Source organism: Gossypium raimondii, chromosome 4, assembly GCF_025698545.1.
Source record: "Gossypium raimondii isolate GPD5lz chromosome 4, ASM2569854v1, whole genome shotgun sequence".
NCBI classification, from domain to species: Eukaryota; Viridiplantae; Streptophyta; class Magnoliopsida; order Malvales; family Malvaceae; genus Gossypium; species Gossypium raimondii.
The window spans coordinates 1,135,148-1,145,096 of record NC_068568.1 but is presented as its reverse complement, the minus strand read 5'-3'; the positions used below and the strand labels follow the sequence as shown (position 1 = coordinate 1,145,096).

Genomic DNA, 9,949 nt, shown 5'->3' with positions numbered 1-9,949 from the left:
ATATACCACAATTTTGGAATCTTATCTCATTATAGCTTAATAGAATCAATTTAGAAAAAATCTGCCAAAATTTGGGACTAATGTTGAAAAAAAGTTTAAGGACTAAAATGAGAAAAGTTTTCAAAATTAGGGGCTAAATGCTATTTTATCCCTTCTAAAAATCTTATACCATTTGGGTGTAGAACGGCGCGTGGTGTAGAAAATTTCTTCGATCTATACATGAGAAAAAGTTAGGGTTCATGGGGCATGGGTTCAACCCTCCAAAAAGTAAAAACCAAAATAATAAATAAAAAGGAAAAAAAAAACCCTTTTTATTCATCCCATAAATCTGATTTTATTTCCTTCAATCAATTCATAAGAAAAAAAATTATTAAAATTTCCACCAAAAATCCCAAACCCTTCCATTAAAATCATCAGAAACGAAAAATCATAATCATACACGCTCTTCAGTTCAAAACGCAAAATGGATGCGTATCAGCAGCAGCAGCACCGCTACATGCGACCGCCGCCGCCGCCACCTCCGCAAGCATCTCCGACTGATCCTCACCTCCAACAACAACATTATTACCAGTACCAACCACCGCAACCTCCTCCGAGAGCAGCTGCACCGCCACCACCGGGTTCATGGTACTCTAACCAATTCCAATTCCAGTATCAGCAGCACCACAATCAATCTCATTCTGCGCCGCCACACCACCACTCTCCTTCCCCACAGCAACCACCGTCTCAGTGGGGTCCGCCTCCTCACCCTGATCATTCTGCTTATCCTCCGCCTCCTCCTCTTCCTTTTCCCCCGCACCACCATAACGGAAGTAACCATTTCGCTCCGCCGCCACCTCCTCCTCCTCCTAGACCTTACATGCCTCCTTCGCAGATTCCCAATACTTTCTCTCATGTCAATCAGGTTATTTGTCTCATTTCCATTTTTTTTTTCATTTCCCCTATTTTTATTTATATTTCCAAGTAAATAGCTGCTTATTCGGTTCTTTTAATCAAATGACTTTTCTTTGTTGTAACTCTGTTTTCATTCTACAGGAATGGAGCAATCCAAATTGGTCTCATCATCAAGGTGAGTATTAATTTGATTTTCTGGTTTCATTCCCTATTCTCATGTTATTTTTTTGTCGGCTTCAATAGAATTAGATCGATATATCCATATGTTTAGAGACTGTAGACTGCTCCTTGTGAATGTTAGCATGGTTTTTTTTTTCTGTGAAGGATTCTTATCCCATACATGCTAAGAGTTTATTATTTTATGTTGCTGTATGTTAATTTAAGTACTTATAAACCCGCGGTGAAGCTCAAATGCTGTACTTATAATAGATAGATTGAATGATTAAGGCTTCATTTAAATTGGTTCCATGCACCTCCTTGTTTGTGGTTAAATGGAATGCAAAGCGGTTGTTACCCGTGGTGGCAATTGTTTTAGGGGTTGGCTATTGATTATCCGTATAATGTAAGTTGCTGAATGAAATATATAGGATACAAATGTCTGTGTTGCTACCCAGATAAGCCATGCGCCCTGGTTGTGGAAGTTAATCTGAACCTGTGCTTGTCTTATTTTATGTTGATGTTGATGGATTTGGCTTGCAATAATTTTCTGGTGCCAGCCCACAACAACGTGGAAGATTGGGGAGCCAAAGCTAGAGAATGGGCAAACACTAGGGCTGCCATGCAGGACCAGCCGGTTCAATCACAAATTACTCCAGCTGGCCGGCCGGAGGATCAAAACCATTTTCATGATCCATATTCACAAGCTGTTGATCCTCATTATATGGATGCTCAACAGGCACTGCCAATTTCTAGCTATCAGCAGTTCCCTGTTCCAGCAGCATCTCCTCATGGACCACCAACAACTTATCCGACTGAGACTTTGTCTAACAACTCCAGATCATCTTCATATATTCCTGATGGTTGTCTACCCTACAATGTGAGAGATCGAACTTCAGCAAGGGATCCGAACAGTGGATTTCTTCACCAAGAAAGTTTACCTGCCAGTTCATCTGTTCATCTGCAGGAGGTACCTTCTAGTTATTCTCCAGTTTCAGGTAATAATTTCACCAAGTAAATTGAACTTGCTTGTGAAGCTAGTTCTGAAGGACTGCTTCTATAAACCGCATTTTCTACACCATTCTATACTTTTGAATAGCCTTTGTACTTCTAAACAGGAACTTTTTAGCAACTATCATTCAGAAAAACTCATGATGTGTAGGGTATGTAGCCTAACTAAAATGATAGCATGGTTGACCGGGATTATTATGACCTGGAAGGGTCTTTTCCTAGTTATTGGATGCTGTTGTGCTCTAAATTTTTATGTCCTTGGTCTGAGTTTAAATTGTCCACAAATATTCAGAAGGAGCTATTCTAAAATACGTACTTGGTTGTTTGAGTGATTGCTTTTGTGTTGTGATATCACACTTCAGTGGTCAACCTAATGGCTTTGTTTGTCAGATGAAAAAAATAGAATTCGCGAATGATAGTTAATGTGAAACTAATTCCCTTGTATGATTTATTCTTACCAGTCCACACTGGTTATATAAATGTACCTTGTTATCTGGACTGCTGTCATGTATCAATAATTTTCTTATGTTCAAACACCATGCTCATATTGTTACAAAGTGTTAAATGGATAAAGCAATGAAGAATTTAATGGCATGAAAATGTTGTCTGGAATTACTCTCTTTTTTTATTGGACTTTTAATTACTATTAAATTAGATAACACATATTCTAAATTATGTCAAGATATTATTGTTAGCAGAGAATGAATATTTTTTCTTTCTTTTCTCTAAACATAGCTACTATATCTATTGAAGTTATTTAATGGCATTTTGTTTTATGGAACATGTCCAAAAGTTTCATTTCTTGGCACTACCATTACTTGTTCACTTATGTAGCTAAAGTAACATGAGTTATAGCTTCTGTTTCTTCTGATCTACCAAATAATTAAAAGTGCCTAGAATTGGCATTTATAATTGTTAACAGAATTGTAAACACGGCACTTCTTGTTGCAGCCTGTTCTGCTCTGGTGGAAACATGCTTATGTTCTTTAATGCATGCCAAAACTAAAAAAAGGCTTTGTTAACATTTGGAAATTGCTGAACTACTTCTTTAGCTCTTACATGCTTGAATGGGTTTGTTCAATTTTTGCTGCTTGCTTTTCTGTTAAGTTATCAAACTACAAGCTTAGTGTTGTGCAATATATCTTACTAAATGAACAGAAAATTTGAGTAATAATTGCACAAGGATGCATATGTTTTACTGGCAATATATCTCTATCACAGTGTGGTTGCTATATCACGTGCTGATGACTTTGATATGATAAATGAATGCTTCAATTTGAAAATCAAAAGGCAACCTATATTTGAATGCCGGAAGATAAAAGGAGGTAAAGTAAATCAGTGGTAATGCAAAGGAAGTAGTACAGAATATGCAATAAGTATTTACCAGTATGCTTCCCAATATGAGATCATTTCTAAAATAAAAATTTGAGGGTAAAAGGCTAAACCATCTGGTTAATAACTACTATACTTTCTCTTGATTTGATGGAACTTCAAATAGGAGAACTTGTAGGGGTTTGAAGTGATTTAATTCATTTCTAAAACTCCCTTCCCCCTTCTAAAAGAACTCACAATTTTATTTTTTTGGATCACTTTACTATTATGTACTTCCCTCCATCCAAACACACCATTAGAGATTTTCATAAAAAGTAAAATTGAATTGAAAGTGTTCTTTGGCAGGTTATCAGGATTCTGAATTCTGGAAAGCTGACCACTTATGAGATATCTTTTAACTGCATATTGCTGACTAATCTAGTTGTGTAATGTTTCCTTTTTAATGATTGAGTTACGATAATACTAAAGCCTTAAGTTGTCCTTTTTGGTGGAAAGATTTAAGTGGATGATTTTTCTCTGTTAAGCTACTCTTGCTGTCAAAATATCTTCTATAGAGCAGATAGGAGAAGTGCAGCAATTTGGCTTTTCATGTGAATGACAGCCAAGGGCTGCTAGGGATGTTATATGTTGTTTTATTTGCTATTTGACTTCTCTCTAAAATGCCAGGGAAGGAAAAATCTGCAGATCAAAAGGAGCAGTCATATAAGCCATTTCCCTTGCCCATTTCATCAGCTCAAGAGTCGGCATATCATATGCAACCTCCATTGCCTGATACTGGGAGATCAGTGCTCAGTGAGCAATCTTTGTTGTATGGCAATCAGACAGCAGCTCCTGCAGCTGATCTTAGTGATCGCCCTTTAGATTTTGCACCTAGGTTTAATAATGATCATGACCCACAGATGCTGTCCAACTATGCTGCTCATCATGAATCACTTGGAACTGTGAGAGGCGTTGATCCCGTTGCTATTTCATCTTCAATTAATTCCTGGACTCCTCCAGTAGCACCTGATGCAGTTTATCCTCCAGTTCTTCCACCTGGAGCACAGGTCTTCCTTCGAGCATTGTCAGTTATCTTTGATTTATTCCCAGGTTTTAGTATGCTGATATAAAATCCATTTTCCAGCATGACCCGTTGTCAGCGCCTTCCCCTGTTTCTGGACACCCAGCACCTTCATTTCCAAGGTTTCCTGGGCCAAGTTTTCAGCCACACATTCCATCTGCAACTGCTCCTTTTGGTCTTGGTGTGGGAGCTCAACTTCATCCTGCTGCAGCCTTTCCTGGTGATACGTATGGAGCCATTCCTGAACGACCCAAAAAGGTATTGAATACTTACAGTTGATACTATGTTAAATTTGAAAACTTTCATGATGTCATTGCTGAGTTCTTCTTATGGAATTTTATCCAGGGTCCTGTGCCTAATTGGCTTAAGGAAGAAATATTAAGGAACAAAGCCACTATAGCCAAGTCTTCTCTAGAACAGCCTAAAGAAGAAACAGAATCCATTGAGGATGAAGCTGTTGATAAATCCTTGGCTAAAAATGATCAAGCAGATAGCAAAAGCATTGATTCTTCTAAATCAACTGAAGAAGAGGATGATGATGAGGTTCTACTATTTCTGCCATTAACTCATTGATATCTCAGTATGCCTTAGATGAGTTTTCTTATTATAATTTGATGCCTTTGAGATAAGACCTACTGCTTTTTATTTCTGTAGGATTATGTTGAAGCAGCCAGAACTGCAGCTATTAACCAGGAAATAAAACGTGTTCTAACTGAAGTCCTTTTAAAGGTTTCTGCTTTTTAAGTCCTTATGGTTTATTTTGTGTGTGTGCAAGTGTGCTGTAGATCTAATTCATGCCTTTGATCAGGTCACAGATGAATTGTTTAGTGAAATTGCGACCAAAGTTGTTAATGAAGATGACTCAACAATTGAAGGTAAGCGGATACTGGTGTTTGGATATTTTTTTCCTGGATATTTCTTATGCAAGTACTGAAGTCTGCTAGCTTCGTCTTTAATGCTATCTTTTCTTTTCATTTCACCATTTTTTTTATAACTGCTGAACTACAGTTGACCACAACACTGCTGCTTCAAGTCACAAGGTATCACCATCTACTTCACTTGCCCCAACTCCTAAGGCTTCTGCAAGGGTACTAGTTCCAGGTAGAGCAAAAGAACCAGACACTGGTGGTGTTACAGAAAAATCTAGTTCAAGCTCCCCTGGCAATGTTCTGGGCCTTGCAAATTATGCCTCTGACGATGAAGATGATGAAATTCAAAGTGCCAAGATACCAGATTCAAGGAGTAATGATGCTGTTCTGCAGTCCAGCATTAGGAAGCTTTCACGGGACATTGATGTAACAGAGAATGGCAGTTCACAGGTCATACTTGATGAGCACAGGGGAGTTGAAAAGAATTTTGGAAGTGATTTGAAGTCTGAAAGCAGAAGAGACACTACTGATGACAGTGCAGATAGGAACTATGAAAATTCATTTTCTTCCAAGTTGATTTCTGGAAATGAAAATAATATTATTAGTCGAAAGCTGCAGGATGGAAATAATGGTTCTAAGATGGATGATATTTTAGGCGAACGGGTTATAAAAAAATCTGATTCTGAGCTGCCTGATGAAGGTGGTGTTAAAAAATCAACAAAATCTGAATCGCAAAGTAGGGAAACAAGAGTAAAATCAGATAAGAATGATCGACATGAAAGTAGAAAGAGTTCTTTCAGTAAAGACCCTGATAGTGGTAGGGAGTTGGAGGCCATTAAGAGTAGGGGAGAGCAGAAGGGAGATGAGAATCATATGAGAGAGGATGAGAGGCATAGAAAACAAAAGATAGAAGATAGAAACAGCTCAAAAGAGAGAGAAAAAGCCAAGGAATCTGATTCAAGAAAAAGATCCAGTCATCATGATGCCAAGGATGACAAGAAAGATGCAGATAGATCTAACAGAGCTAGTGCCAAAGAAGATGTTGGCAGAAAAAGAGAACGGACAAAAGAGGAAGACAGGTCAAGACATAAACGTGGGAGTGACTCAAGCAGGCACAAGAGAAGAAGGTCCTCGTCCATTAGCAGTAGAGGCAGGAAGAGCAAGGATAACTCCAGTGATCATGCTAATGAATCAAGTGATGAAACATCAGATGGTTCTAAAAGGTTCATCATTGACATCTAAAGATTATTTATTCATTCTGTCTTTTGATTGAGTTATTTAGCTTCTAATTTTCTGTTGTGTGCTACAGGAAGTCACGTTCAAGAAAACAACGATCTTCACCTTCTCCTATCAAGTCTAGAAGAAGGTAACCTGTATCAGTACTTTCGCTTCTGTTTATGTTTTGCATATTCTTTTTATGCAGACTGAGCCCTTGGCAGGTTTTGTCTGTTCTATTTGTTTTTGTGCAGATACTGTCATGATAATTATTAGGAACTTAAACTAAAGAAACAATGATGACCTGTTTCAAATGCTACCAAGCACTGAACTATGACTAACTTTCATGTTCTATTTATTGCCTCATAAAGCACCCTGTTCACTTTCTGTTCGATTTGAATTGTACTTCTGATTATTACCTTTTCTGCCTGCTAGTTCTTTTGTGCTTTGAGTGAATGGTTTCCACAAGGCTAAGTTTTTAGTTGTGTTGTTAAATTATATGTGTTTGCTGATCAATAGATTGTTGGGTGGTTACTGGCATTATTCTTGTTTGGGTATTTTTCACCATATTCACTTGTCAAGCAGATATAGTATGATCTCGTGACTAAATTGTCTAATGAAGCCTCACTATAAAGATATAATAAAGTGCTTGAATACGTCGTCTATCGTATTTTACCCTGTTAATTGTGGTCCTCTTTATTATTTTAGTGCATTTACTATTGTGGTTCGTACTATATATGGTCTCTTTTGTCATATACTGTACTTTTTTGTTTACAAGTTAACCATGATTAGGGGTGTAATCGAGCTGAGCTGAGTCCGAATGCTGCCAAGCTCGAGCTCGACTTGAAATTCGGAGCTCGATATTGGGCTTGAGCTTGATCGAACATCTGTCTTTAAACTTGAGCTCGACCTCAATTAAAGTTCATTCACCAAGTTTTGTAAGCACAAATTCGAGCTCAAGCTCGGCTCGATTATTGGGTTTAGGGTTAATAATGTAAATTAAGGGCAATAATGTAATTTAATAATATAAAAAATATGAAAAGCTCAATAAGGCTCACGAGCCGTTCGAGTCAAGTATTACTAAGCTTGAATTCAGCTCGATAATTACCAAATCGTGTTCGAATTTTTTTTTAATCTAACTTGAGTAGCTTGTGAGCACCGGTGTCTCATTTATTCCCCCCCCCCCCCCACCCCCAACCATGATTTGCTATTCAGACAATTTAACTTTTAATGCTTTCTTATATGAATGTTAGTCTGGTTGTGACTATGGAAATTTTAATCTTCCCTTTTTGTAAGTGAACTATATTTATTCCTTCATATATTTAACTGCTTCTATAGCTACTCCGTTGACTGTCCTCTCTCTCTCACATCCGATTTCATTTTGCATTCTCTAATGCAAATTAGATGGATAATTTGACAACACATTAGTAATGGTGCTATGTTGAATGTTCCAAAGCTCCTTTTTTTAGATTCCCTAAGGGTTTGGTTATTTGCAGTTTCTTAGTTATTGCTTGAAGGTCTTCGGTTTCCATTTTCATTATCACCAAAAGATAAACGATAACGTGTAACTGGCTGGTCATTATCGAGTTTGACTCTGCACAAGGCTGAGTATTTTTCTCGGTTTATATATGTTTTAACTTACCGAATCAGTATGATGTATGTTTTCGTTTCTAGACAAGTTTCGCGGTCACCACATAGCAAGCATTCTCAGCGCAGGCATTCTCCCTACTCTTCTTCTGAGACTACCAGGTATGTTACCACGCATTCTGAAAATTAGATTAAGTGTTTATGAGACATACACAACCATCATCAAATCCGATATAAGAATCAGGTGAAAGCATCCCGGGTTCTGAAATCTTCAACTGTTTAGTTTTTCTCAACTTAGTTTGATTTACAAACTTCTTTTTGCAGGGGAAGGAAGTCAAGGTCGAGGTCACCTGTTCGGCGATAAAAGACGTTCGAAACAACGGGTTTCATTTCGTTTATACAGGTGCACAAGCATATAAGGACATTTCCGTTCTGGGTTGAAATCTGCAATTCACTCGTATCCAGCAACAAATGGGATGCATGATGAAGAGGAAGCCGAGATAGGTATGCCATTATAATATATTTCGACGATTACTGTATCCGTTGCTCATGATTTCAAAATAGTCCTACCAGTAATCCGGTTCCCGAATATTTCTTTCTCATCACCTTGTTCTCGATTTATTATTTTCCCAGTCTGTTTAGCCATATAGGCCATGTAATGTGATTTTTGTTGTAAGTTTTGTACCATCTTCATCTTTTTTCAGTTGCCCCACCCAGTAGCTTAGCTTTATGTAATTTCTCTCTTTGGTGTATAAAAGAGACTTTTTCCTTTTAATTCTAAAACCTAACCTAGCTGTTATATATATTTTTGATAATCTCATAATAAGTTTTGGTCATATTTACTTTTTTGATACAATACTTAGAACTACTCATAGCTTCTCTCTAATCCATAAATAAGAGGATAATGCGCTTCAGCGTACTCGAACTTATGTCCTCTTACATTGGTAGCAATATCTATGTCAATCGAGTTAAAACTCAATCGGCTAACTTAGTTGTTCTTTGCTTGCCTTCACTTTTGACTATACTGCTTGGTTTCAGTTGTAAACAGGAATCATAAAGCTTAGCTCGGTTTTCGATCATAAACCAGAATAGCAATGCTTATGTTTCATTCATTGTGTTCCGGTCATTTGTGTTTGAATTCATTTCGGTTAATACAAGTGGGTGTAAGCTTATATTAGTTGGAATAAGATTTTGATATTTTAAATATAATTTTATTAAATAAACTAGAAATCAGATCATAATATATATATATATATTTAAAAATACCGATAGGTCTGAAACCCTATACTAAACACAGTTATAAGAATGGAACCTATAGCCATCCTAGATTCACAACTCAAGCTCAATTAAATTCGCAAAAATGAGATTAATTTTCACTCTCAACATTTTCACTCTCAACATCATATTCAGATATTTATGATAAGTTGGAGTTTAAAATTGAAATTTTTAATACTAAATGTATATTAAAAGAAACTCAGTTTAGAGTTTGTCAATCAAATATTTTGATTTAGATATTTGAATTAGGATTTAGGGTTTATAAGTTAAGTTATTTGAGTTTGAGTAAAATCTCTTTTCAACTTGAATACAAATAATTTATTTGCAAAATGTGAGAGGAGTGGCTTGACCACCAATATTTTCCGTCCATTCACACAACATGAAATTGTTTTTGTAATAAAAATAAATTTTAGCAGCATTATTATATAGTAAAAATTTTGAGTGCAAGTAAGGTTTTAGATTGGAATATTGTAGATGGAGAAAATAATATGGAGAGTTTTGCCTCTATTTAAATATTCAACTTGATTCTAAATCAACTTGATTGAACTTT

General features: G+C 36.7%; 1 protein-coding gene across 1 annotated transcript; it reads left to right on the top strand.

The window, feature by feature from the left end:
- The first annotated feature begins 242 nt into the window (after positions 1–242).
- Positions 243–8,927, top strand: LOC105779699 (uncharacterized). Its single transcript, XM_012603579.2, has 12 exons — positions 243–904; positions 1,036–1,069; positions 1,611–2,048; positions 4,060–4,439; positions 4,517–4,711; positions 4,799–4,996; positions 5,108–5,182; positions 5,262–5,328; positions 5,462–6,545; positions 6,632–6,688; positions 8,212–8,286; positions 8,449–8,927. The coding sequence occupies exons 1-12, from the start codon at positions 464–466 to the stop codon at positions 8,486–8,488; spliced, it is 3,084 nt and encodes a 1,027-aa protein (XP_012459033.1). The 5' UTR covers positions 243–463; the 3' UTR covers positions 8,489–8,927.
- Positions 8,928–9,949: the final 1,022 nt, after the last annotated feature.